Source organism: Halichoeres trimaculatus, unplaced genomic scaffold (assembly GCF_033239565.1).
Source record: "Halichoeres trimaculatus isolate MK-OKI-2021-1 unplaced genomic scaffold, fHalTri1.1 fHalTri1_scaffold_17, whole genome shotgun sequence".
In the NCBI taxonomy this organism is placed as follows: Eukaryota; Metazoa; Chordata; class Actinopteri; order Labriformes; family Labridae; genus Halichoeres; species Halichoeres trimaculatus.
This window is the reverse complement of record NW_027437195.1, coordinates 11,965,894-11,993,659: the sequence shown is the minus strand read 5'-3', so window position 1 is coordinate 11,993,659 and position 27,766 is coordinate 11,965,894. Positions and strand designations below refer to the sequence as shown.

At 40.3% G+C, this 27,766-nt stretch overlaps 4 protein-coding genes across 6 annotated transcripts in view; 1 reads left to right on the top strand and 3 right to left on the bottom strand.

Annotated features, from left to right (window-relative positions):
* The first annotated feature begins 736 nt into the window (after window positions 1–736).
* On the top strand, window positions 737–16,196 carry tonsl (tonsoku-like, DNA repair protein). Its single transcript, XM_074691674.1, has 28 exons — window positions 737–1,035; window positions 1,126–1,221; window positions 1,688–1,830; window positions 1,923–2,106; window positions 2,233–2,362; window positions 2,467–2,638; window positions 2,740–2,854; window positions 2,951–3,102; window positions 3,219–3,371; window positions 4,929–5,054; window positions 5,154–5,352; window positions 5,444–5,499; window positions 5,580–5,669; window positions 5,869–5,941; window positions 6,039–6,202; window positions 6,543–6,666; window positions 6,758–6,999; window positions 7,114–7,597; window positions 7,681–7,883; window positions 9,059–9,165; window positions 9,293–9,449; window positions 9,531–9,609; window positions 9,699–10,006; window positions 13,282–13,453; window positions 13,711–13,886; window positions 13,991–14,064; window positions 14,197–14,330; window positions 15,587–16,196. The coding sequence occupies exons 1-28, from the start codon at window positions 1,011–1,013 to the stop codon at window positions 15,700–15,702; spliced, it is 4,254 nt and encodes a 1,417-aa protein (XP_074547775.1). The 5' UTR covers window positions 737–1,010; the 3' UTR covers window positions 15,703–16,196.
* A 598-nt stretch (window positions 16,197–16,794) lies between these two features.
* On the bottom strand, window positions 16,795–18,423 carry LOC141806828 (antimicrobial peptide NK-lysin-like). Its single transcript, XM_074692509.1, has 5 exons — window positions 18,322–18,423; window positions 18,171–18,241; window positions 17,229–17,306; window positions 16,989–17,143; window positions 16,795–16,870 (listed from the first exon to the last, which is right to left on the bottom strand). Exons 1-5 carry the CDS (start codon window positions 18,368–18,370, stop codon window positions 16,795–16,797), a joined length of 429 nt encoding a protein of 142 aa, XP_074548610.1. The 5' UTR covers window positions 18,371–18,423.
* Window positions 18,424–22,700: 4,277 nt separating this feature from the next.
* On the bottom strand, window positions 22,701–24,764 carry gnly (granulysin). 2 transcript variants are annotated; one of them, XM_074692807.1, is made up of 5 exons: window positions 24,708–24,764; window positions 23,368–23,514; window positions 23,223–23,293; window positions 23,029–23,121; window positions 22,701–22,937 (listed from the first exon to the last, which is right to left on the bottom strand). In XM_074692807.1, exons 2-5 carry the CDS (start codon window positions 23,408–23,410, stop codon window positions 22,755–22,757), a joined length of 390 nt encoding a protein of 129 aa, XP_074548908.1. In that variant the 5' UTR covers window positions 23,411–23,514; window positions 24,708–24,764; the 3' UTR covers window positions 22,701–22,754. The 2 variants fall into 2 exon arrangements, with proteins under 2 accessions (XP_074548908.1, XP_074548909.1); XM_074692808.1 differs by lacking the exon at window positions 24,708–24,764 and adding an exon at window positions 23,800–23,848.
* Window positions 24,765–26,182: 1,418 nt separating this feature from the next.
* Window positions 26,183–27,766, bottom strand: part of stac (SH3 and cysteine rich domain) — a 44,091-nt gene continuing 42,507 nt past the window's right edge. For both annotated transcript variants that reach the window (XM_074692185.1, XM_074692184.1), the window contains one exon: window positions 26,183–27,371. In XM_074692185.1, the coding sequence (XP_074548286.1) occupies window positions 27,273–27,371 (99 nt within the window). In that variant the 3' untranslated portion in view covers window positions 26,183–27,272. The remainder of the gene's footprint in view (window positions 27,372–27,766) is intronic.

Genomic DNA, 27,766 nt, shown 5'->3' with positions numbered 1-27,766 from the left:
TCATTTTTTTTTACAGAGCATTTTAAGTGATATGTCAGTATACTATTATTTTGGCTTCTAGTCATTACAAAGCATTACCCTACGATAAAATTTTGCCTTCAAGTTGACTTCCTCCCTATAGTTAAAATCAATCCTTTCGATGTTAATGTGACAAACATCTTAGAAATGAAAATTTGTCCTTTAAACTATTTCTGGCATTCATTGTGGTCTCCCTTTCCATAATATTTGACCCATCTCGGCTACAGTACAGCCACTTAATAAGGAACAGAGAAAACCTTGTTATGTTGTTTTCGTATGGACTCTCTCGATAACAACGCATTAAAATGCTCTTTGTTTTTTCCCTAAGACTTCGTGTCTGGAATTTGAGTACACAATGACTAACCTGCTGTGGTAGTGTGAACGAAATGCTCACCTTTCTTCTCCCACTTGTTTCTATGTGGAACTGCGTCATCCTGTCGAGATATCCAATGAACGCTCTCTGCTTCAATGCGTCTTTTTACTCCCGAGTGTTGTCTTTCAGGCACACTGGCGACTCAAACTATCGTTGCCATCCCGCAAAAAGGAAAAAAAACAACAGATTCGTGATTCGTGAGAGCAAATTAAATTTTTCAAGATAGACATACAGTCAATTTGATGAACTTGACTTTATGAACATGGAGAAGTTTGTGCCTGACAGACTTATTTTAGGGTAAAATTAGCTTGAGCTCGTGACGGGATGTCATTGGTTTACGCGTTACTGGCGGGGCTTTGTAAAGTTTACAGGACACAGTTAGCCAAAGTGGGTGATTATTTAAACATTCATGACCTATCATTATTTGATAAGTCAGCAAAAACGATCGGATACGTAACTTATAGCGCTAAGATCAGTGAAGATGAAGTTAACATGTATTTTCAGATGGTGATTTATAATTTTGGTGAAGCTGTCTAACAGGAAGCTAAAGTGTGGCGCGCTCGCTTTCAGCTGTAACAACACAGAGGGAGCTGAGCCACAGTCTATGAGCTGAACAAAGATGAGCTCTGCACGGGAGATCAAACGTAAGTATTTATGTAGTTTGACATTGATTTCTGAGGAAAACTTTTGGCGGTTCTTTTCATTTCGATTGTGTTGTGATCGTGTGTGTTTAGAGCTGCAGAAAGCAAAGGCCAAAGCGCAGAACAGCAACAACATAAGAGAGGAAGCCAGCATCTGCAACCAGCTTGGAGAACTACTGTCCAGAAATGGTGAGTGTTTTTATGGCAACTATCTTCAAGGTTGATTAAGCTGTTCACAATATTGAATTTGCAGTTGAATTAATGTATTTTTGAAATCCACATTGTGGTATAACCATACAGATGTAGACAGATACGTTTTCCAAAAGAATAATTGGCAGTGATGTGTTTAGATCATGCACATTTGCAGATCTTTACCATTTGAATTTTTCCTAAATGAAAGGATGAAGCCTATCAGAGTCACCTGTCGACGTATTGATCAGCCTACTTGTTTGTTATTCTGCAAAACATACACATCAAGAATCAGTTACAAGAAGGAAGATCTTGACACAACGCCAACTTTGTGTGCATAATCATGACTGTTTATGTTTTGTCTTTTTCCCCCTGTAATATGGTCATTAAATAATGACTTACAGTCTCTTTGCTGGTTCCTTGCTTGGCTGACTTCTCCTGTCTGCTCCCTGTATTTCTGTCTCAGGTGATTATGAGGCTGCCATCAGTGAGCACCAGCAGGAGTTGTCTCTCTCAGAGGTGTTAAATGATGTGATTGGACGAGCTGTGGCCAATCGTAAGATAGGAGAGTGCTTCGCAGAGATGGGGAACATTGAGGCTGCGTTGAAAGTAAGCAGAATTACCTGCTTTGATATTTATTTGTCTATAACTGCAAATAACCGATAGGATAAGACCTTATATGTATTTGTACTGTTCTTCAGCATCAGCGCTGTCACCTGGACCTGGCACGCTCCGTCAGAGATCATGCTGAGGAGCAGAGGGCCTTGGCAACCATTGGTCGAACCTACCTCTTCCGATATGAGTCAGACCAATCAAGGAAAAGTTTGGAACTAGCAGAGGATGCCTTCAGGAAAAGCCTGGCCATCGTGACTGATCGTCTAGAGGGTCTGCTTTCTTTAACTTTGTGCTTCTGTACATTCTCTAAGGTCTTATGGAGTATCTTAATTGATCTAGTTCTTACATATACAGTTAAGTTACTTGTCTTTTCTCACGTTTGATTTTTACATCCAGGGAGTGTATCAGGGCGAGAGATGAGTGAGATGAAGGCACGTCTCTTCCTCAATCTTGGTCTGGTGTGTGATCATCTGGGAGAGCCAAAACGATGCAGCGAGTTTATCCGACGCAGCGTCTTCATCGCAGAGTAAGAAACTGTTTGCTAAACTTTTATGTAACATTTTGTGATGGACTGTGGGAAGACAGTTCAGTTTGTGAAAACATAAATATGATAATATCGACTGTGTTCAGGAAGGGTCAGCTGCTGGAGGATCTGTACCGTGCAAACTTCAACCTGGGCAACATCTACTTCCGTAACGGTCAAAAGTCAAATGCAGTGCGCTGCCTGGAACAGGCCAAGGAGTGTGCAAGGAAGATCAAAGACAAGTTCAGTGAGAGCGAGTGTTTTCACTGCATTGGAAAGGTATTACAAAAATGGTTCAATTTTCAGACTTAGACAGTGACTTTCTGTTGAATTGGTGAAACATAATGTTATGAATACATCTCCTAACTTTTATGACACAGGTGCAGCTGTCTCTTGGGGATTTTGTAGCAGCCAGACGATCTCTGAAAAGAGCTGTTGTGCTCGGTTCCCAGCAGCCTCTGGATCGGCAGGCTGTAAAGAAGGCTTTCAAATATGGTGAAATATTTTTTTTATCCAATTAGTTTTAATTTATAGCAAATTGAAACATATTTTTTTCTAACAAAATTTAATGGTGGTATTTTTTTTTCAAAGCTGATCAAGGCTGTAAATTAGAGGAAGAGTTCGGGGAGGACCAGGGGAAAAAACTCAGCCCCCACCAGGCTGTGGGGTTGGCAGAGCAGCTCGGGGATCTTTACTGTAAGGTTGGCTGCTACAGCAAAGCTTTGGATGCCTATCAAGCCCAGGTAATACATTTACAGCAATATTTTCTCCAGCTGCCAATAGTCACTGCATTTAACCTCCTCATCAATTTTAGTTATCAGACTAATTATGTGGAGCTCTGTTTTTATGTGTGGCATAGCTAAAAAGTGCTGAGACATCAGGAAAGCCTGCCAGGGAGCTGGCCGTCATTCACGTGTCCTTGGCTGCGACCTACACAGACCTGAGACAGCACAGTAAGGCTGTGGAGCACTACAGGCAGGAGCTGGCTCTGAGGCAGGGCAGCTCTACTGAGGTAACTTTTCTCCAGTATTATGTCTGTGATTTTTGAAAGGCATAGAAAAAAATATGTGTATTATAAATATATGGGAAATATGTTTATCTATATGTGCTATGTATAGTTGTTAGTGTAAAAATGAAGTGTCTTTTTTTTTTTACTTTGTTTGTGTTGATGTTTTTTTCCAGATAAAGCAAACAAGCACAAGAAAAATAGTACAGCTCAAAGATGATGAACAGAGGGTCATCCGTACATCTTAATGTCACTGTGATAAAGAAAAAACAAAATAAATAAATAAATTTCAGTCAGTTTATAAAGTAGTGGTTCAAGCCTTCAATGACATATACACAATCCATTTTCCCAGTTTTGCAAAAAAGTATCTGCTCTTAGGTTAAGTGAGAAAGTCAATCTTTCCATACTTTCAATTTGAGACACAATAATGATCCTGTCAGTCTTTGTTGGAGGATCGAGTTGCAACCATTTTCGTGTAACAGCTTTTTTACTAGCTGCTAATAAAGTCTTTAATAGGTACTTATCTTTTTTTGAGAAGTGGGTAGGGATGTTACCAAGATAGATGGTGGAAAAAGAGCAGTCAATCACAGGATCAAAAATGTCTTGTAATTTCCTAGTTACTTCCCCCCAATAAAATTGGATTTTGGAACAATTCCAAAATATGTGAAAGTTGTTCTCCGCATTTCCTCCAACACAGACCCCTACCAACCTCCGCCGTTAGGATACATTTTATTTTTGGGGTAATAAAGTACCTCATTACATTTCTCCAGCAAAAATCCCTCCAGAGACCTGAGCTGGTAGAGGTGGACAGCACAAAACACATATTCAGAAAAATGAAGTGTCTTATGCCTCTTTGGTTATTTTTGGTTCAGTTCAGCTCGTCTCGACACGGGACGCATTTCCCGGCGTTTCCACTGACTAATCCCGGGAAAGCCCCCCAAATAACTGAGACAAGCCGTCCTACTTTTTGGCACCCTTCTGTGGGGATGCCAGACTAAACCAATTTGGTCTAGAAAGATGGAGCTATAACACTGCAGACAGTTGAAAGAGTCGCCACTTATCGTGAAACAGCAGCGGCTATGGCACACAGTCTTCTCTGAAACAAAGCTTGATTGCACTTTGTGTCAAAGAGCTACATGCCAATCACAGAGAGGACAAATTGCTGCATGTCTTCCATCGTTGCTCTTCGTTTACTGTGTTGCGTTTTTCTTCTTCGTTGGATTCATTAGTGGGGTACACTGTGTCATGCTGCTGTGGCGTCATGCTATTATGTTACTGATACGGCTGTCTGCATCCAGCTCACACACCACTTACCTCGAGGGGGCACGGTTGGCTGTGGAAACACAAACAGGACCAAGCTTATCTGAGCCAATCCGTACCAAACCGTACCAAACCGTACTGATCTAAACCGGACTGCTTGGTGAAAACAGGGCTATAGCAACTTGACTGAATGTGTTTGTTTTTACAATCAATCAATTTCAAAAATATATTATAGTTTTAAAGCATAAGACATCCTCGTTTATGCACATACTATAACTAATAACTTGTTTTTGTTTGTAACAGGAGTGTAGCACTTGGCTGAACATCGCAGCAGCTCAGGAGGAGAGCAGCTGTGCCTCTGAGGATATAAACAGCAGCTACAGAACTGCTCTAAACTGCGCTAAGATGTCCGGGCAGGCCAGACTAGAGGTGATTATAGATGAGAATCGTTTGGTTAAGAAACTGGATTCTAACTGAGATTTTTCCGGAAAGTGAAGCAATAGATGAATTCCCACTCTTATTCTACAGAAACGTGTGCTGAGGCTCTGGCTGGCATGTCAGCGGCGAAGGGGTTCAGCGGAGGCTGAGGACACAGAGGCGAGGCTGCAGGAGCTGTGCACTGCTGAGGGCTGGAGTCCTGATGACAGTGATGGCGAGGAGGATGAAGAGGAGGAAATGGACAACAGTGAAACTCTGGATGACAGTGATGTAGTTCTGTCAGACTCAGGTAGTCAGTTGTCTTTGGATTTTAAAACAAACAAATCGTTTAATGTCTGGATTTACGTGGATCTTATTTGGCTTTCGGTGTGGTTTTTCAGACGATGACCTGGAGGGTTATGACAAGATGGTGTCAGGGAGGAGGAAGGCAGGACGGGTAAGACGTTGTGATAATTCTTTAGTTTTGACTTAGCCAAAACTGTGGCCACCTGTTTTTGAATGAATCTTCTGATCTAGTGGAACAAGAGGAATGAGAAGGGCGAGACGTCCCTGCACAGAGCATGTATAGATGGAAACCTGAAGCAAGTCCAGTACCTTGTTGAACAGGTAAGACAAACACTGGAAAGATGTTTTAATACAAAACTAAAGCAGATTTTAAACAAAAAAAACAGACAAATGAGAGGAAAATGAAATATTCAATAATTGTTCTGTGCTCAACAGTAGATTAATTAACTTCTTTTTCAAATATTTATGACATAAAAACATGTTAGAGTGCAAATGTCATAAAACATTTTCTGTGCATCAGGGTCACCCGGTAAACCCCAGAGATTACTGTGGCTGGACCCCCCTTCATGAGGCCTGCAACCACGGTCACTACGGTAACTGATTTGTGATCACTCCTGGCTCTGAGATTTTCTGTATCACTGTCAAAGTGTTATTCAAGTGTGGTAATCCTGCCCGTCTTTTCCTATCCAGACATTGTGGCTGTGCTGCTGGAGCGAGGTGCTAACGTCAACGATCCTGGAGGTCCCTTATGCGAGGGAATGACCCCGCTACACGATGCTCTTGCTTGTGGTAATCTCCGAGTTGCGAGGCTGCTGGTGGAGAGAGGGGCTTCTGTCACCTTACGCAACTCTAAGGTGAGTGAGGCCTACAATGAAACTACAGGAGCTAGCTTCTTCTATTTTTAATCCAACGCCATATTACAAGAAACCATGTGAAAGTCAGCAAATTTCAATGACTTTGGAGTAAAAAATGATCTGAAGACGGTGAAAACCAGGAAAACAAAAAGAAAATAGCAAAACTAATTCTTCAATGTACTTCCCATACACATATTTATAATAAACTTTTTAAAGAAGATTTGACAAGAAGATTTAATAAAACTAACCAATATTTGAGATAACGGCTTGTCTAGAAAAGTAAGTCCTGTCCGAAAGTAGTTCAAGCTTCATCTATTTCATGCTCCAATCTTCACCACAGGGTGAATCAGCGTTGGACACCCTCCGTCAGTGGCAGAGGACGTACAGCGGAGACTTGGACCAGGAAACCAAGCAGGAGTGTGTCACCACAGAGAGACTACTGAGAAAAGCGCTCTCAGGAGGAGGTGACAGCCTTTTGATCATCATAACCATTCAGCCCCAGTGCTCCTCTTTCAAATTTCCATTCACACGCAGTTTTATCTCTGTTTGACACAGTCCCTGCTGCTGCGGCTCCAGCCAAGCCTTTTGATAGCCTGCAGGACAGCCAGCTGTTTGATGCTGAGAACTCAGAGCCGCTGTCGTCCTCTGGTGCGGGCTGCTCCCTCAGCCAAGACTGGTCCCAGACTAACAGGAAATCTGAGTCTAAAGCTGCACCTGCCAGCCCCAAACGGTGGCGGAGCAACAGCTCAACACAGAGACACAGAGCCAGAGGGACAGAGGCCAGTGTCCTGTACGGGGTAAACCAAGAGAAGTCCTTTTTTAAGATTAATGATAGTCTTCAACACATTATTTTTCTGGATCAGGCAAACTGTAATCTTTAAATTTACTGTTTGTGTCTGTTATTTTCTCAGGATAGCAGCAGCTCCTCAGACGACTCAGACCCCGACTGCCCGGTGAGTCCGCTCCGTCCAGTCCGTCCCAGACAAAGTTTCGCAGCAGCCACGAGTCAAAAGGAAGTTCCCCAAAACAAGGAAGCCAACGCTATCCCAAACTCAGGTCGGGAAAGTGTCAGGGAGTCTCCTGTGACATGTGTCTTTGCACGACCAGAGTACCAAAGTGCCATGAAAGGGTTAGGCAGCGCCACATCCCGTCTCCAGGGTCTGACACCGCCTCAGTTCTCCAGCACACCAGCTGTCTCCTCCAGCAACAAATCTGCCCTGGTTCCCGAGGAGGAGTATCTGGCTGACGACTGGCTGGATGACGATTTGGAAGAATTCCAGCCCAAGAAGAAGAGGAGGATTCGAGAGCAGAATGGGATGGGAGGAGAGGATGTAAACATGCCATCAGCAGCAAGAGGACAAAGCAGGCAGTTAAACCCTGACAAGACCAGCAGAGGTATCAATCAGCTCTAATGTTTCTCTTACTATCTTCACTGACCTTCGATCAGTCTCCCTTTATTATATCTTTTTATTTTTCAGGCTCTCCAGTTCCTCCATCCTCCAGCAGAGGTCTCTCTGTGAAAAAGAACGGCTCGGTGAAGCCTCATCAGGTTAAAATGACTCATATGCCAGGGATGGTCAGGCTGGGTAGACGAGAAGTCAGCAGGTCAAACAGTCCTACGGTTACCGATGATGACGATATGAGAGCTGAGACACCTCCGCCTCCACACACACACCTCCAGGTGAGAGGAAACCTGTCGCTGTCATGTTACCCTGATGAGTTAAAGATGGAATAAAAACACGTAACAGAGAGAAGATTCATCAGTCAAGAAGTTATTTTCAACAACAGCCATCCCTCTTTGTTCAGAGGGAGGCAGCACATTATTTATTCAGGACCACACACAGAGGAAGATGGATTGTCACTGAATCACCCGGAGCCATAACAGGAACATCGTTTGACAGGAATCTTTCTTGTTTCTTGATTAGCTTTCAGCAGTGATGAATGTGGGGTTGAATGAGAAAGAAATGATAAAGGGGGTTGTGTCATTTAATGCTTTGCTGCAGTTTAAACACCGTCAGCTTCATCCACAAACCAAGCTCGCTCTGTTGCAACATCATTGTTCTGCATCGAGCAAAAAACAGCTTCTGATATGTTGATGAAGTAACAGGATTTATGTTCAAAATGTTTCTGGACAACATGTCTGATAACGCTGGTGGGAGTTGTGTTGTTGATTGTGTGATGTGGAGTCATTAGAGTTAAAAAAAGCAGCAGATACAATCTAAAACTTGTGTTTATGGACTGACACTTCATAACCTAAAAAATGATGACTCTTCTGGCTGGCTGCAGAAACACCTGAAACCACCAACACACCAAAAACAGATTTTTAAAGAATAGACATGATTACATTTAGCTCATTTCTCCATCAGCACACACTGTAAAGTTTTGCCCTTGTAAGGCCATGGGTGATTTGACTGACAGGTAGGAGGATCCCTGTAGCTGTCTGAAATGTGGTTAAAGGTCAGATTTGTTGCTTAATTAAAACTTGAACAAAGTTAGGTTTCAGTGTTTCCCCTAGGTTTACAGCCTCAGGGGGGCAGTGACGTGGTCGGCAACGACAGTGGTAAGGGAAACACTGGGTTTGGTTTGGCATTTCAACTTGGCCCCTGTTGATGAAGGGCTTTAAAAGTCTGCATCAGAATCAGAGATGTGAATATTCTTAACGTTTGGCTGCAGATAAAGACAAAGCAGATTGAAGTCATTTAACAGATTACACCAGGCTCCCTTCCTGCAGTGGTCCATCCCAAAACCTGTAATCAGTCTTCAGTGTGACAGATTGATTCACATCCTTTAAAAAGAAGACACTGCTTCTTTGTTAAAGGTTTGTTATATTTCTCTAACTTTTCAAATCAATTTCAGCATCAAGCACCAGTTCTGTCTGCATCCCTGCCCCCATCACTGCCTCTACCAATCAGAATGAGGGTCAGAGTTCAGGAAGATGTTTTCCTCATCCCAGTCCCTCAAAGGTCAGTGTCACATGTTTCATGATGTGATGTTTTAAGTAAGAACAAGAAGAACTGACACACCTGTCAACATACAACCAGTTTGCAAAAAGTGACAAATAAATGTTTTTTATTTGGAACAAAAACACAGTGAGGCAGACTCCTGCACGGTCTCCTGGCTGTGTGATCAGGCTGCTCAGCGTTACTACCAGAAGTGTGGCCTCCTGCCTCGCCTCTCACTGCAGAAAGAAGGCGCTCTGCTCTCCCCACAGGATCTGCTGCTGGCTGTCCTACACACCAACGAAGAGGTGAAGATCAACACTAAGAAAGTTTGGTTGAGTATTGGGTGTTGTAAGAAGCACATAACTGAGGTGTGTTTTGTGGTGCAGGTTCTGGCTGAAGTCTGTTCCTGGGATCTTCCTCCTCTCCCTGAGCGCTATAAGAAAGCCTGCCAGAGCCTGGCAGTTGGTGAGCACAGATCATCTAAACACACAAACACTGACATCATCCTTTAAAAACTCAACCTATAAACCTGGAAATTCTCTGTGTCCCTGCAGATGAGAACAAGCGAGTCACCCGGTTGTGTGAGGTGCAGGATGGGTCCTCCTCTGTCTCGGTGTGCGGCCTCAGTTTGGCTCCCTCCTCCCTGAACCCACTCCTCCGTGCCCTGAAACTGCAGGCTAGCCTCACTGAGCTGCGCATTTCTGGGAATCGTCTCCAAGACAGTCTTCTTCCTGAGCTTGTCGCCACAGTCATTACCATGCCTCGGCTTCGGGTGCTGGACGTTTCTGCCAGTCACGTCACGGGGGAGGGGCTGGAGAAGGCGGTTAACACTTTGAAGGGACACAGCCACCCTGCATTTCCGGTAATGAACTCAGCTGGGCGAGTGGGTTTGCTTTCACCCCTCATTCTTAATTTAATGTTTGAAGCTTTTAAATGTTGCCGTTTTGATCCCAATTATGCTAAAAAAGTTTTATTTAGAGTCAAAGTGCCTAAAACTCAGTAATTTGTGTTTCTGAGGCCCTACTAGAGCTGCAACAATCTGATACTGTGCTTTTTATTGTCCCATTCTGGTGAACTGTCATGGGATGATGTAAAACAAGAAGAGAGAAGTGCTAGCAGAATTGCTAACGTTAAAAAATGGCAGCAGTAAGTGTTCTTACAGTGGTATATGTCAGGGGTGTCCAAACTTTATTCAGAGGTCTAAATTTGGTTTTGTAAAAATATTGAGGAGCAGCTGCTCTAACTGACATATTTATCAACCCTAAAGTAACATATGAATGCTCTTGGAAGGGATAAAACTGAAATGTAATTTCCTTCAGGGATCAATTAAGTATTTCTGATTCTAATTTTATTTGTTAACCATTTATTTTAAGTAATCTTTAAAAGAATCAGTCACTAAGTGCCATCAAACAGACTTGCGCTGTCATCACAGACTTATTGAGTCAAACCTTACCAATCGTTAAATCATCTCTTGATACTAGGGATGCACGATATTGGACCTTTGCCGATATCAGATATGCCGATATATCGAAACCCCTTTTGGCTGATACTGATAATCACAAGTTTGTTGGTTTTTTTCACTGTAAAGAAAGCTAAGTCTATCCTGTACTGGCATTTATATGTTACTCTTATTGTGACGGTCTTATTTGTTTAAGAAACACACATAAAACAAGACAAAAAACATTTGATTTTACCATAAATAAGAAATATATTATCATTTCAAACTCAAGACATTCAGTATTGAAATACAGAAAAATAATTTCTTTAGATCACATGAACTTTAAATGTACAATGCATTTTTAAACATAACCAAGTTGCATTTGATTATTTTAGAGCTACTGTAACAACCTGGTGACAGACACAGAGCTCTGCAGTGCAAATAAATGAAGTGCTACATTTTATTTAAGGAGCTTATTTTTCAGATGGAAAATAATAATAATCCTAACTGAATAGCACCTTATCGGCTGTGCCTATCAGCAGAAATTTTCATATCTGCCGATAAACGTGTTTTTAAGCTTTTATCAGCCGATACCGATATTGTGCCGATAATATTGTGCATCCCTACTTGATACCAGATGAAAGGTGGTCAAATTTCTGCAGTTTCAAGTGCCATGTAAACATCAGCAAACTTTGCTAATCTTGTAAAAAAAATCTTCATTAAGAGGTGATATGGGGAAAATATGTCAGAATTTTTATTCAATGACAGAATCAGGATCTGGATTTTGTCAGGATTGTTTTTCTTGTTTTTAAGACTATTTTTAACTGAAAACAACATTTTAAGCCTCAAACATTTTTTACTCTATGCTCTGAACTATTTCAATTCATATTTTTTTCCCTTTGAACGCTGGATGATCAGGAAGCATATTGACAGAAAATGTAAATGTACACATAATTTTAGAATAGGATTAAAACATTGGGTTCATATTAGGCACAGACCGATTATCTGCCAGGCCGTTATTTGCCATTTTGAGGCATATCGGCATCTGCCTTTTTTATTAATCCGATGGCCGATAAGAAACAAATTTAAAACTGCGGCTTGCAGCTTTGATGCAGCCACTCCGCTGTCTGCAGTCACTTCTCAGTCAGCCAATTAGGAGTGCAGTTATTACAGTTGTTGCAGTTACATCGAAATTTTGGAAAACTTTATTTGCTGTAAAAAAAAAATCTTCAGCTTTATATTTTTGAAGTTTTAGTTTAACTTTATAAAACATGCTGCTAAGCCTGGGAGCTGTTGAGTAAAATCTTGCTTAAAGGTATTTGAATGAAGTTAAGGGTTGGAGTTTGTATTATTCAAAATTCTACATCAATATTTGCACTTTAACTGCAAATTAATACTGGCTTCAAATATCAGTTATCGGCCTCTCTGACTACAAATAATCAGTATTGGTATTGGTCCGGAAAAATCCATATCAGTCTACCTCTACTTCATATGAAAATGGATATGGAGCCTGACTTTGGACATGCCCGACATATAGGGTCAAAAAAATGAAGAAACTAGAGAGTGGGTGTGAGAATTTTAGAATGTTGTATGTATATCAGATTCAAATTTTAACTGTATACGTATTCTATGCAGAATTTTTAAAGTTACAATTTATGTTATTTTAGATGAACAGTGCATCTTCTAAAGCTTTATCTTTCTGGGTCTGAAGAGGTTGTTGTAACTTAATGAGTGTTTAGTTCAGCTGACAGGCCAGTCAAACCACACCCCAGACTCTTCTGAGAAGGGCTGCAGGAAGTTTCTCATGTCACTGGAAGCTAAAAAAACGTGTTACTATGACTTAACCTTTAAGCACATCTGCACCACGTACTACACAGTCATACATAGTCACATACACACACAGTCCTGATAGTTACACAGAGTGTAAGTACCAGGACTGTGACGTAGTGTGAAAAACAACCTAGTCCTTTCCAAACAAGGGCATTTTTTTCTGAAGCTCTAACTTTTTTCTCCTTACATTATGTCTTAGTCACAGAAATATTATGATGTAATTCTTGTAATTTTCCCGCTTAGTCTACTCCAATACTTGGCGTAGTTTCCCCACTTATAATATGTCCTTCTCCTGTGGTCTTGCTGGTGATGCAAGGATAAAGAAAAATGGTAACAGAGCATCCTATTTGTTGTGCAGATTGTTTCTTGTATTTATTTTGTTCCTCCGACCTCTGTCAACACATGAGACAAGAATCTGTGTGTGAAGCTTTTTCACATCATCTTTATTTTTTTTTTCTCACACTCATCTAAGTGTTTATTTAAGATGCGCCCCACGCTATAATAAGTGATAGATTTATCAGCAAATCAAAAGATAAAGATCATGTACGTGACCGAGACACAAAAGGGTATAAGATGTTTTTTATAGTTGGTATTTTAATAAACAAACTTAGATTCTCCACTGTCTGACATTTGAATTCATGTTAGAGGCTGTTCTGTTGTATTTAATGAGTTAAAACTGCAGTTCAAGTCTTTTAAAACATGAACAGCAATTTTGCTGTCGTGGCTTAGCACTTAAACACGTACTCCTCCCTCATTTTTTTTTCGATGTGTCACACACCACAGTGTATCTTCTGAGAATGAAAGCTCACACGCACATACCTGTCAATTGCACCCACAATTTGCCCACGTGGCTGTTTCCTGTCCCACAGTGTCTGGAGGAACTTGATCTCAGTATGAACCCGCTGGGTGACGGTGTGTCTGAGTCCCTGTCCTGCCTGCTGTCCTGCTGTCCTCTGTTAGCCAAACTGTCTCTGCAGGCCTGTGGCTTCACCGCTCGCCTTCTGCAGCAGCACCGACTGCTGCTAGCAAGTGCGCTAACAGGTAATAAATGTATAATAAGTGAATAAATAATTTGATGGATTACATTTTTTTCTTTGATTGGTACTAAAGTTAAAAAAGGAGCAACCTTATCATCACCACTGATCTGTCAGTAAAATCATTGAACTGTCAAACAAAACTCTGTTAGAAGATTTGATAGGAGAAAGAGAACACAATCCAATACAGAATTTATTCATTTGAAATATAAAAATGTTCAAAACAAAAAAAAAAAGTTACATAAATGTCCTCTGCCATTTCAGGAACAGGTCACCTCAAATCACTGTGTCTCTCCCACAATGCACTGGGCTCCACTGGTTTTGAGCTGGTATTAAAGACCCTTCCTCTCCACTGTCTAACACACCTGGACCTGTCTGCAGTCCGCAGGGGTCCTACTGATGTCCCGCTGCTGGAGCACCTCACTAAAATCCTTGTGCAGGTATTCACACACGATTCAAAGTTGTTTGCGTTGAGTATTTGAGGAGATGAAGCGTAACTGCACCTGCAGTTGAGTTTATACGGATCATTTTTCTGTCTCTTCAGGATGAGTGTTCGCTGACCCACCTGAGTCTTGGATCGAATGGTTTGACAGACAGCAGTGCTGTTGCCTTAGCCAGGTGTGTGTCAGTTCAATAACAATGCTGTAATGACGTCCTCTACGGATTTCTGTTTTTATTTCCTTACCTTATGTTGGTTTATGCCTTAAATTTTACATATCAGAGATCTAAAGTTGTCCTCCCCTCTTCCAGGTGTCTCCCTTCATGTCCATCTCTAGTGAGTCTGAACCTGTCAGGAAACCCGTCTGTTACGTCTTCAGGACTGCACAGCGTCCTGACTGCTCTCAGAGAGGCTCGTCGATCTTTGACTCTTCTAAACCTTCAAGGTATGTTTGCCTGCTATGTAGGGTCATCAGTGTGAAAGATGGCGAGTGTTTTCACTGTTTGTCCAAAGCTCACCTTTTATTTCTCTTGAAGACTAAGGCATGTGTTGTCTTTCCAATAATACCTTAAGGAGAATATCTTTTTGTTACCATCAAGATTAATCAATCTAAGTTTACATACTTTACTTAATAAAAAAGGGGAAGAAATGCAGACACACTGTTGGTGCAGTAGTACGTCCTGCTCATGTCTGCCTCAGCCACTGTGGTCTAGGGTCAACCCAGAAGTATAAACCACGTTTAAGGCCTGATTGACGAAGAATTGCTGTTGAGAGAAGACGCTGATCTATTTTTCATTATTTGTTTTAGCTGTTCATTTACTTGGAACTGGGGCTGCACGATATGGCCTGTAACCCAATATCTTGAAAATTTTAAGCTTCACAGCATCACAAACCTCTAAATCACTGTACAGATGTTAAACTCAACCCTTTGATGCATAAAAAGACACTGGTATAATGTTTCAAGGAGAACCTTCAGTTGGATTTTAAAACTTAGCATTTGCCAAAGTCAAACCTGGGACCGACAACATATGCAAGCAACTTTTTTCCATCGTCTCCTGATACAAAACACGCATGGGCAGGAGAGTTTTCTGGATGGGCTGGGGAGTGAGCTGCTTGCTGTTAGAGAAGCATCAGCAGAAAGTGAAAAAACTGAAACTTAAAAGAGAATCACATACTATCTTAAAGCATTTACGAGACAATTCATACTCGATGGCCGTGTTACAGTCATTTCATACATCTCACGTGCAACAACCCGCGATACATCAAGTATGTTCTATATATCCTCCACCTCTATTTGGAACACTTACACATTTTTGCAACGTCCCCCAATGAGGAAATATGGGGATCCCCTGAAACTCAGACGTCACAGACACATTTGCACATGCCTGTAACGTTTCTTTTCAAATGGTTGTGTGCTTGGACAAAATTAACAAAAATGGCGGACTAACAAGCTGCGTTTGTGCTGCAGACTCAACTGAGTTTGTTACAGACTTCTCCAGACAAGGTTGATGTTTTCAGAGCCTGTGTCTGCTAAAGTCTTATTGTTAATTTGTACTCACCAATCTGCTGTAGACTACCACCTACTTGCCCGGCATGCACGCGTTTCTTTCCTCCTCACAAGCGAGGATTTCTTTAGAAGACTTAACAGGACTGTTCTCATTTAATCAAGGCCATAATTTCTGCTTGTCGCTTCGCTCACAGGCTGCCAGGTGTTCGGTCCCTGGGACAGTGAGGGTCTTGATGGTTTATCAGGGCTGATCCAGGATCTGCGTCTCTGCTCTCAGGGACTTAATAAACTGGACCGGCAGGCCTTGTAGCAAAGCTGGGACAATACTGAGTCTCATCCTGGACACTTTGTGGATCGGAACAACAAGTTTTTGGTCTCTGCGACAGCTTCCTCATGAAAACACGAAAAGGAAACCAACTTCAGAGACAACGGCAGTATCTTTAATGCGTGGACTGACTTCTGAACCATGTAAAACCACAGTTTAAGCTGTGAGTTCCCGAAAACAAAACACTTTTTATCAAAAGATTGTGATCTTTTCAGGCTTTGGCCAGTGAGCAGCAAAAGTGTTCAAACATTAAAAAACTGAGAGCACTGGATAAAAACGTGAAGCATCCACAGACACTGTGTACATAGATGATTTCCTAAGTTTTGTATTCTTTATTTATATTTACCTGTGAAATTGCGTATAGTTTGACAGTAGTCTGTATGAATCAGAATGCACGTTTCCCTGTACCCCACAGACTTATTGTATGATCTGGTTTAGAAGAAAATTAAAGTGATTTAAGATGTGTGTGATTTTTAGCTGCCCATTTTTTATTTGTTGTTCGTCTAAACCTGAGGAAAAAAATGTGTCCGTTTAAAATCTAAAAATCTATGTTGGGTTATTAAGCTCTTAATAAAAATTCCCCAATTTTTTGTTTCAGTATCAGTAACGGCCAAGGTCCCAGCAACCCTTTCTAATTAAGCTCTTAATGGTCTTATGACTTCTTTATGTTTTATTTCAATATTTTCTAAAAACTTAACTTCAAGATTCCTAATCAAAGGTTATTGTGAAGCTCAGTGATACAAACTTTTATTTTTCAAGTGTGATTTTCTTCTGCAGACTCTAGTTTATGTCTAATAGGACATGATTTTGACAGGCTCAGATGTGATGTTAAGCTGTCGGTGTGTGTAACCCCAAAAGAAATAATCGTAAATCTTTAAATGCCAAATTTTATTGCAGACTTTACAGTGATACAGAGGAAGAAATGGTCATAACAGACCCTGTTATGTTGAAGGAATGAGATAATGTGCAACACAAAGTAATGCAATGACAAAAGGAAAGCTTGAACAGCATCTTTTTCAGCTACAAATAGATCAGCTCAGTTACAGTGCCATCAGATGATCGAGCATGTCTACACCGTCAGGGATATTCCTCAAGCTCAGCTGGTGAGTCCTCCTCTGTCTGATAGATGTGCAGGTTCAGCAGCTCCTTGGGCCTGCAGAGAGCACATAAGACAACAAAGCTGTAAAGCACTATAATTTCATCTGCAGTACTTCAAAACATGGAAGGACATATTGTAGATGTTGCATAACAGTCCAGCTGCTGATACTCACTTGCAGGCTCCAGTGTTGACACAGATGGTCCTCACATTATCTGTGGTAGTGAGCTCCTCGATGAGCTCACCCAGGTGTTTCTTCACAAATTTGCGGCACAGAGGTTTGATGATGCCAATTTCATCGCAGCATGTCAGTAATTTAGACTTCACAGTCTGTAAGAGTAAAAAGAACGCTATCACTCCTTCCAAAATCCACAAAATAAGGTAACTTATCAGCCTGTGAGACATTTTATGTTACCTCTGCTGTGGCATTGGGTCCTATAGCTTTCTTCACCTTGTTTAAAGCCCACTTACACGCCCAGCACACACCTGGAAGCTGCAGATCAAGAAGACACATTTGGGGAATTTGTCATGTAACAGGAAATAAAGAAGGGGTCATATTTACAAGAAAATGATTATGACTTGTTGTCGGCACACTTTCAGACCTTTGATTCAGTCTCATCTGACACCTCACAGCAGTTATAGATATTGAAAGATTACATTTATAACTAAGTGGAAATGTTTGTTTGCTTTCACAGGTCATAAAGAAGACTGTTAATTTCACTTTGTTTCATTACCACTTTGATATTCCTCACAGAAGCTTTAAAGCTTTTTTTTTTTTTTTTTTAATTTCACTTGAATAATTCAGCCCTGATCTTCCTTCATCAGACTTCACATAGAGGGTCGAAATCACTGGGCACAGTGAATGAAGCAATATCTGTAGCTTTAATGATGTCACATTTAACCAATCGTAGACATTTTCTGCGTCTTCACACATAAGCTCATTACTTAAATGACTGTTTGCAATCTGTGAACTTTTGTTTCAATATCAGTGTGATCTCTTTTTAAAACAATGAAAACAGCTTGGACCACGGTATGGAAACTGTTTAAACTGTTTAACCAACTGCAGAAAAATAGAAATTATCACCAGGCTTGAGGCATTGTTTTAAGTTCATTTTATCCTTATCTAATGTGTAATTGATATAAAGTAGGGAAGGTGATTCTCTTTTCTGTGGGACTATTTTTTTTATTACATTTGATTAGTAAGAAATCCCTCTATTGTGTTACTTGATTAATATTTTGAAAGAAGAATTTGCAAATCCTAGATAACATAGTTAACAGAGAAACCACAAAAATTAACATTTTCACTTTTATTTAAAGATAACTATCCTGAACCTTTCAGTGTTGCCATGTTACCCACCTTGATGTCCACTTCCACTGGCTCCTCATCGTTAATGGCGACCTTCAAGTTCTCACTGTTGACCGTCCAGACTGTGAACAGACAAAACACTGATGTTAAAGTACACTTAGATACAGAACAGAGACATTTTCTATGAAACATCACAACATACCTGAACAGGTCACCAGAATGCACACAAGGAGGACTGAGGAGGCTTCCATTGCTGCAGGTCACTGCCTGATTGTGTGTGTGTGTGTTTAATTCTGGTAGTAACACACCTTTTATGTAGAACAAAGGATGGGGGGCTCTGCGGATGTGCTTAATCTTGAGCCCCCCCTCGGACATATCTTCTAACCACATCAAGCTGTGTGACACAGAGTGAAACTAGTTTTTCACCAGAACGTCTTCACACAACCCACCCGCTGCTTTGTCATGTTTTCCAACCACAGGCAGCTACTAGTATGAGAGGAAGCAGTAATAAGGCCACAAAGCAATAAATCGTTTGTCAGTGAAATTTATTTTTATACTGAGGCAGATATTACTGATTCACTGTGCTCAGCCTGTTACTTTTTCCAAGTGTAATTTAATTTTTAAACAATAGAGCAAAGTAGTTTTGATAAGTGAAGATGCGTTCTCAGAATGTTACAAGAATCACATCAGAGCACATAAAAACATCAGAAAAGCTTTTGTTACAGTTAGACCAACACCTGCATTGGAACAGCTGATACATTTCTGATTCTCGTCAGTGTCTGTGTCTTTTGCACATTCTCAGTTTAACACATATTGATCTTGAAGACCCCCTGTGAACTAAGGCATCAATCAGCTTGTCTCTGTACTTTCTGACGAGGGTCCTGCAGGCAGATTTCAAGGGCCTACATTTGATTCCATTGCAGACGTTGTTCAGCATCTGCCTGATTTTTGCCTGCAAGTAATGACAAACAGAACATTTGACAAGCAGCACTCACAGTATAACCTTTTTTAAGCTTTAGTAGACAAAGTGTGAACAGAGTCATTCATATAGCAATACATACAGTCTGTTTTTTTATTGGGTTTTCATTGAAGAACACTAAGGTGGCTTTATTCAAATAAAGACAAGGAGGAGCTGTGAAATGCCAATGTCTTGAATTTTTACAGGTTTTCAGAAAAGAACAGATAATTTAACTTAAAAATTGTATCATGTAATATTCTGACACCGTGTTGTGGTAAGATCTGTCATTTTTCTGCCGATTTCAAACATGAGCCTTTTTCAAACATATGCTGCAATCCTAAAAACATGGGTTAGGCTGCATGTGTGAAGTCAGGCAGATGAACATAGCTTGATACACTCTGAAGTGAGGATGGTGACATTCACGGATAAGCAGTGCAACCAGAGCAACACTTTTGCAAAAACTAACGCTGCTGCATACCCTTGGGCTGTTGGAGCCCAATAAGTAACATGACCTGAAATGTAAGCAAAAAATATAGTAAAACCTAGGGGCAACATCCGGTCAGTAAAAATGGAGCCTATGCAGAAGTGCTAAACGCTGCTGTTCGTCGAGAATCCACCGCTTGAGGCTGGCTGCAGAAAGACCAGAAGTCGCATGCACACCCAGCCATAAAACAGACTTTTACGGCATTAAAAAACACATTTACAGCCTGGTTCAACAAAAGGCCTAGTCTGAAACGTTGACTTCACGATTGGCACACACTGTGAGGGGGTGAATTTTTTTCAAATATTTCACTTTTGATTGTATCGACATTTATCGATTTTCCTGTATTTGCATAAATGAAGGCGTGGTTGACTTGATTACAGGTAAGCGCGTATTAGCTTTTTTGCTCGGAGGCTAGGTAAACCCAAAATTTTATTAATGGTTCATAATGTAACAGTTGCTGAGCCTAGAATTTGATAACTTTTTGCTTGGTGCATTTAACATGTAAAATGTGTTGGCCCCTGTTTGTACTCCATATCTACAGCTCAACCCTTTGTTTAGTTTACAAATAGAAAGTCCTACTCCAAACCAAGTTTTGCTAAACAGAAACAAATAATGCTTGTAGCCATGAATCATCCTAAACTCTAAAGGGCGTCAGATACTTTCACTATGAGGAGCCAACATCTCTGTGTAGTTTGGTTTCATACCTTTGAATGATCACTGCCAAGCTTCTGCCTCACTTTGGACACGATGTACTTACAGGCACGACATGAACCAGGGAACGCCCCAATCTGCTGCATTCAACATAATAAAACAATTCAGATAGTTGGGATTTACCCAGGGCATTGATAGTGTTTTAAAATGTCAGTGTCAGCTCAGGTGAGGTCAGAGAAGCTGCATGTTTGGAACTTAAATTCACAAGGTTGTGTGCGTGTGTCACAGCATCTCACCTCCTTTGTTTGGTGGTCTGATCTCTTTCCTACTGATTGTGTGAAACTCTCCTCCAGAGGTTCCCACGACTTCACAGCGCCTTAGAAACATGCATTGTTAGACCCAGTCAAATTATTAATGAATTCAGTAAATGGTGCTGGTGTCTTACCTGTGATGAGCAGAAGAAGAGTGATGCTGATGATGATATTCATGCTGGTTCTCACTGTTTCATCAGAGTTGATGCCAGTTTGACTTTTGTGGCTTTTTATGCTGATTGTTAACTTCTGCTTTTTCTTCTATAACATATGTCTCAGCATCTAACTTGTTAAACAGTATTGACAACAACACAGCATTTTCCTTTTTCCTTTCTTCATTTTTTCTTGCTGTACATGCAGAAGGTGTCACAGCTGTACTCATCAAAGAAGCAAAGATAGGCTGAATACACAGACGGTTATCACTTAAGAGAAACTTAAAATTCCTCTTCTCTGTTTGTATTGTCTTAAAAATGCTGTTTCACTCTCTCTTCAAATCTTCATAAATGTCCCTTTTCAGAGCACCATGTAAGGAAACACAAATAGACCAGATTAACACAAAGTCATGTGACATTTTCCAAATTCATGCACAATATTTTTAGTGTGGAAATGATGAATGATCTATTTACGGACTTTGTTACGTAACTAGAATTTGATTTTAAGATATATTTTAATCCAGATTATTTTTATGATAGGGCCTCATAAATAAAATAAAAAATAAATAAATATGTGGGGGCGCTGTGGCTTTTTTAAAATATGATTCAGTGGTGTGTGAACCAGGTTTGACACTCTTGTTTTGACTTTAGAGCGTGGTTTGTGGTAGTTTTGTGTGAATCACTCTGCAAATGTGGTGCAGTGAAAAACGGTCAAGTATTTGGCTTTGACTCTGTCTCTGATCTTTCATTATGTGTTCTGTTGTATACTCATACATTTTATGTTTGATAATCAAGACATTAACTACCAGAGTTTCTCCACGATGGCTGCAGTTTCAAATTTAAAAACTATAACACATACACTGCCAGTTAAAGAAAACCCAATTTTTCCTATTTTTAATTGAAATTCAACCAATTTAAGTCCAATGAATAAATTGAAATGATAGAGGTTAAAAAGGTAAGGTTATCTAAACTGAAAAATAATTTCCTTTTCAGCGTTATATAAAAGACCTTTGTCAGTAAAAAGGGTTAACAACATGAAGTTGTTCTGCAGTAATGGAGATTGATAAAGCCTTGAAAGTTGGTGCCAACAAGTTTCCCAACTTTTCTTGATTTCAAAAGCCATCTCCGTGTGTATGAATATAGTGCCCGAACACACTGTAGCATTGCCTCATGGTTGTTATCTGAACAGTTTTATACTACTAAGAGGAGTCTGTTGCTGTAAAAATGTACAAATGAAAGTCAAGTTGTCAGTGAGCTTCGTTTGCTTCATCCTCAAAAAGTTAGTCAGAAACTGGGGGAAACTGGCAGGAAGAGGTCTGGTAGAGCCAACGCCACAACAGATTCAGAGAAGTTTCTGAGAGTCAACAGGTTGGGTGTTAGGCGAACACAGGATAACAGGTCGCAGTGGTGGAAGTCAGTGAAGAGTAGACTTTGTGCTGCAGGTTTGAGAGGTGTCAGAGTGGGAAAACCATGAGTGGCAACCTGAAGACTGGAAGAAGGTGAAATCTGTTCATCATGTAGGTCTTTTTTGTGCATTTTTGTGTCATCAATTTATGGCCTCTAGAGAGATGGATTCAGCCATTCCTGCTGTTTACACTGACTGCTTATAAACTACAGCCAAGTCTGTAAAACAAGCTCGGGTGGATGCAAAGGTTGTATGAAAGCTCAAGTACAGGATTGTTAAAGTCAAAGCACCAAAGTCAAGGTGCAGAGTAGACTCAACAAATACTGCAACTCTAGTCTCCCTCACTGAAACTCACTGGTTTATTGATTGACTTCCTGTGAGGTCTAAATCAGCCATGGATACAACTTGAGCACCTAGCCTCGTCAACATGTGTGGTCCAAAACTGTCACATATTATCTATGCAGTGTTAACAAGACATTTACCCAGTGTTACAGTTTATCCCAGTGTTAGTGGTCTTCTATATGGGTACACAAGTTATGAAAAACTGCATGTAAATGACCATAAAATGCTTAAAAATCTTTATTGATACAGTTTAGAACAGGACAGCATGTGTGTGGCAATATCATGGTTGAAGTTTAACATTTGACACATCGCTAATACAAAAAGATTGACACTTAGAGGTGGTGAGGGTGTTTCTTCTCGCAGAGTTTTACTTTCTTGCACACAGTCTCTGCATCCCCACCTTTACTGAAGGCCTCACACAACTGTTTCTTGACATCTCCTTTGATCTTCTTGCAGGCAGCTTCTACCTTCTTATCTTTGCTGCAGAATTCATCCAGCTGCTTTAAAATTTTCTCCTTAAAGTGATATCATGTAAAATATTTGTCAGGTAGAGTTTTTTGTAATGTGCAGAAATGTATGAGAGGTTTTTTGGGGGGTTTGTTTTACCTTGGAGGTTTCTTTGCCCATCTTTTCCTTCATTTTCCCAATGAGTGACTTGCAGCCTGTACAGACATCTTCTGAACTTTCATGTGGCAATATCTGATGCAAAAACGTTTGGAAATTAAATTTTGTCTTTACTCCCACAAATAAAACTGTGTTAATGATGAGTTAGGCTGTTAGCGTGTGCCTTGTTGTCTCACCTTCTCTGCATGTTTGGTTGCTCCCTTCTCTTTCGTCTTGAACTCCTGCTCCTCCATAGACTCCACCACAACTGAAAGGCATACATTGTGACTTTAAAAACGTATCTCTAAAAGCAAACATGGTGGAAATATTGTTTTTTCTTACATGTGAGGAGCAGCAGTACAGCGATGTTAGAAACAGTATTCATTGTTGCTCTCTTTGTTTCTTCAGTGCTGCCTTTAGAGGTTTCTCTCTGTTATCAATGCTGCTCACCAGCATCACTCTGCACTTTTCTTCTCCACATTTTTGCACCTAGTTCACCACAAGTCATAAAAGTCACGCTGTTTTTTTCTTCTCTGCACTCTTGCTGTAAACTCATCAACTTTCTTCCATTTTCATCATAAAGTGTTATAAAACCTGACAGAAGACTCAATCCAGTGGGGTGCAACGACTTTTTGAAGAGCAGGGGTGAAGAGAAATAAAAAGACACATAGAGCATGTTCTCAGCACTGAGGTGGCACCAAGTTCTATCTGTTTCTGAGAGCACTTTGCTCACGTTTTGCCACCTGAGGAGGCAGTTTATCATGTTGAACCTACCAAAAGGGCAGTTTGGCATGTTTTCCAACCAGGAGAGCCCTAAAGCACACATTTTGGCATCCAAGCTTGAACTAAAGACACACGCACACATACATTTTTCTTTAAAGTGTTATAAATGTGAACTTCAAAAGAGAGGACGTAAAAATTGTAACTTTTAAGTCTGGGGTGTTGTTCTGCTTTAAAGATGTTGTGAGGAGGAGCTGTTTGAATTGCACTCCGTCGCCACCTTGTGGCCCGGAGTCTCCGCTCTCTCACTTTCGTATATTACTTTTCGCGAGGCATGTGTTTGTTTGGGAATTAAATGGAAATCAGATAAAAAAAAAATCTTTGTTCAAGACAACTTTTTAGTGGATACAACGCGCCAAGGTAAGGTATTTATCAGTTGTGTTATGTAGCGGTTTGAAACGTGACATCAAGCAAACGTTGTAGCAGCTAGCTATGTTAGCGCGGTGCTCCGACGTATCTGCAGGCTAACGTGTCATCAAGTAAACACTGTCAGTTTGCAAGTTGTGTAGTAGCTGGCAGCCCGGTGCTCGAAGACATGTCTTTAATGTGTAACTTCAGTAAATCCTGGTTAGCTATGTCCTGCCAGTCATCTACCAAGCAGAGCTAACGTAACCTCACTCTTCATTTTATTGATAGACTCTCAAGTTTGAACAGACCACTGCAGAATAACTGCTGACTGTGGGTTGGAGTGAACATTAGCACCAACAGCTTAGCCCCTGAGTTATAGAGAGATACAGTCCAAGCTAATGGCTATTTTTCTTTTCTTTTTTTTTTTTAAGCTTTCTTCTGCTCTTCTGTCCTTTTTCTGTCTGACAGGCTGGCTTCTTTGTCCACCACCACTACAAAATTATTCACAGAAATAGTTTTCAGAAAGCAGAGAAACGCACAAATCTGGGTTTTACCTCAGCCCGAGTGGTGTTGTCATAGAGACTTAGCCCTGCCGCAAATCAATCCGGTCCTGGACGACCCGGACTGGAAGCTAAGAAGTAGCAATTTGAAATAACCTGCAACCAGCAATATTGGTGCTAACAATTTCATTTGAAAGTGTGGATTATGGTCAGGCATTTATCTTGAAGGGCTTGAACACTTTCAAAATCCTTACAGTCCTTTTAAAATTATCGTCAGTAATTTTCAAGACAGAAGAAGAAATACGATTTTTTTTCTTTTTATTCAGAAGTGTTGTTGCACAATAGTATTTTTGCCATTTGCTTTTTCTTTCTTTCTTTTTTTTTTTAACACACTTAACCACTGAGAAACTGACACATCCAAAGCACTACTTTAGAGCCGCTGTCTTTTCTCCTCTTTCAACCTCAAGTGCTGCCAGTGCTGCTGTTTTCAAAAGTTACACAACTGTCTGCAGGAGGCAAAGACCACAGACAACTTGTTGACCTAAATATTATATAAGAAAGTATTACTAACAGACACACAGTTAATGTAAAAGAAAAAAAAAATTCCCCTCATTTTAAAAATTTAGAGAAAAGCTCAAAATTAGATTATGGCCTCAAATGATTAAAAGTTCAATTCTGTTTTAAAAAAAATGCTGCTTTTTTTGTTGTCCTTTGTTCTATGAAGAAAAGATGGAAACACAACAGTGACATCAAAACTGAATACATGTTGCTGTTTCTTTTTACTACTTCAGCTTTCATAGAGAAATATTGGAGCTGAGCGATGCTGCTTCTCAGGAAGCTATCTTGATCTAGTTTCGAACCACCTGATGTTTTTTAACCTGACTGATGTTTGCTTCATTATGTTCACCTTCCAGATCTTACTATACATTATTGTCTTAAAGTTGAAATGAGGGCTTTAGGGCATTGAGAAAACTGATTAAAGTGGGGCCAAAATATTAAAGCCGTGGTTAAAAAAAAGACATAGCCAAAAATGTTAAATTCTTCATTAGAGTTCCCTTTTACACCTTTAAAGCGATTCCATATTATTTGAGACATATTTTAGATTTGATTAAAAATTGTTTCCTGCTGCTTTAGGACAAATATCAAACTTAATAGTCGACCAAAAGTTTCCAGATCATTGGTCAAATGTTCCTGTATCTTTCATTAGCTCTTCTTTCAGTGGGTGATTCATAGCTGGATCATTGTTGTATTTTGTCAGCGACTGGTTGTTGCAGTGACAGTATTGAACCAACAGATGGCGCCAGAGTCAAACGTTTGAGACCAGCCAGCAGCAGAACATTTGGTTCCAGCACTTTTATAAGGCCCACTTGAGCTCATGATGAGCTCGATATTGGTGACTCGTTCATGAGGGGAGATTTTATAGAAATGTATAAGATCCTCTAATGGATGAGATTATTATTCACAGGAGAAGAAAGTAGAAAAACCACTCCAGTTCTGATAAAGAAGAAACTTTAATCTTGTATGTACAGTATCTACATATTCTTTGACATTCAGAAAAAGCCAGGTTATCATTGCAGAGCAAGTTCTGAGAGATATATCTACTTTAATGCGACACCGCTCCATGAATTCGCACTCGCACACTTTCTGAACCTAAAGTGCTGGCCAACACCGTGCTGTGCTGAGTGAGTGGAGAACCACATGAAAGAGACCACATTCAAAGAGAACACAAACCAGAATGCATCGTTGTTGTAAAGGTTCATCACAGGTTGATCCCATCAGACTAAATCAGCTCTGATCTTAACATCATCAATGCCCTAAAATAAATAAATTTAAAACAAAAAGTTAAACTTATTCTAGTCAAAACAATGTTGAATTTGGTAGATGAGGTTTTTATCAACTTATCAACTCAAATAAAAAAAAAGTTTTATTTTTTGATGATAATGAAAATGTTTTTAATCACTTTTCTTAAGTATAACCCTGGAAAACAATCAACCTCTGAACCCCTCAAGGATTAGGATGATATTTCTGGAAGACTAAGGAAAATCCTTTGAGTTTTTGATTTTTCCAAACATCACTGAAAGTACTCCTCCATACCTCTCTTCTGCAGCCGATGGGCTTTGCTGTTTCTCTCCCGGGGTTTGGTTCTGACACAGGACAAAAACTGAGCCTGAAAATATCATTTTGAAGCATGAGAAACTTATGTATCAGTGAAAGTGAGTCAGTTATATGCACTAAAGCTTTAAAGAGTAATCACTGTAGTGGGTGTTTGGTTACCCGGCAGCCTCAGCAGCCTCAACCCTGAAAGAAAACAGGCTGTTGTAGAATAAACTAAAGAGGAAACATACACATATGATCAGCTAAATAAATAAAAACAAATCCAGTGAAACGGAGGTCCCCTGAGGGTCTCAGCCTCTCTGTGTTCAGATGAAGTGAAGAAGGTTCAGAGTCTCTGACCTGCAGCGAAGTGGAGTTCTCTGTGACAAAATCCCACAAAAGTTCAAGCTCCAATGAGGCATCTCCCTCAGGGTTTACTCAGAGCCTTTTTGTCATTTGGTTTCCTCCTCATCTGACCTTCGGGTGTCTGATCCCCCACCCTCCTTATCCCTTCGAGTGTTGGTCTCAGATGATTTCCAGAACGTCACAGGGCACGAAGCCCCTCTTCTTTCCGCTCGCCACTTTAATGAAGCCACCACGTTCACCCTCGCTGCCCACACAAATCTGAAGGGAAAGAGAAAGAGCACTTAGATGTGGGAACAAAACAACAAACATACCCTAAATCACTTAGAGATAAATTAATAAATAATGATAAACCTCTAACCCAATCATCTTTGTAACAAAAAAGAAACCTGGATCTATTATCTGATACCTGTTTACTGTAAATCATCTTAAACTGCTGTAAAACACAGCAGTCCTTTACTGTCTCCAAAGTTCAGGCATTGGTATAAGTAGCTTTTAATAGAACCTTGCATTCATTTTAACAGCCTCATGTCATGTAAACATGAGGAAATTTGAGGGCACAACTTGCCCTTCTTATCACGAAACGTTTCCTTTCTTCCTAATTCTTCCTTCGTTTATTGACCTCCATAACTGACCACAGCACATTGTGTTTTTGT

What these genes read in the sequence shown, in the direction of transcription:
- LOC141806828 (XM_074692509.1), bottom strand. Translation starts at nt 18,370, where the DNA reads ATGGAAGCCTCCTCAGTCCTCCTTGTGTGCATTCTGGTGACCTGTTCA. An exon ending in CAGTGGAAGTGGACATCAAG is followed by an intron (nt 17,307 to 18,170) that starts GTGGGTAACATG and finishes CTTGATCTGCAG; the next exon opens with CTTCCAGGTGTGTGCTGGGC. An exon ending in GTCAACACTGGAGCCTGCAA is followed by an intron (nt 16,871 to 16,988) that starts GTGAGTATCAGC and finishes TGCTCTCTGCAG; the next exon opens with GCCCAAGGAGCTGCTGAACC.
- tonsl (XM_074691674.1), top strand. Translation starts at nt 1,011, where the DNA reads ATGAGCTCTGCACGGGAGATCAAAC. An exon ending in AAAGAAGGCTTTCAAATATG is followed by an intron (nt 2,855 to 2,950) that starts GTGAAATATTTT and finishes TTTTTTTCAAAG; the next exon opens with CTGATCAAGGCTGTAAATTA. An exon ending in CCGGGCAGGCCAGACTAGAG is followed by an intron (nt 5,055 to 5,153) that starts GTGATTATAGAT and finishes CTTATTCTACAG; the next exon opens with AAACGTGTGCTGAGGCTCTG.
- gnly (XM_074692807.1), bottom strand. Translation starts at nt 23,410, where the DNA reads ATGAATACTGTTTCTAACATCGCTGTACTGCTGCTCCTCACAT. An exon ending in CAACCAAACATGCAGAGAAG is followed by an intron (nt 23,122 to 23,222) that starts GTGAGACAACAA and finishes TTTTTGCATCAG; the next exon opens with ATATTGCCACATGAAAGTTC. An exon ending in TGGGCAAAGAAACCTCCAAG is followed by an intron (nt 22,938 to 23,028) that starts GTAAAACAAACC and finishes TATCACTTTAAG; the next exon opens with GAGAAAATTTTAAAGCAGCT.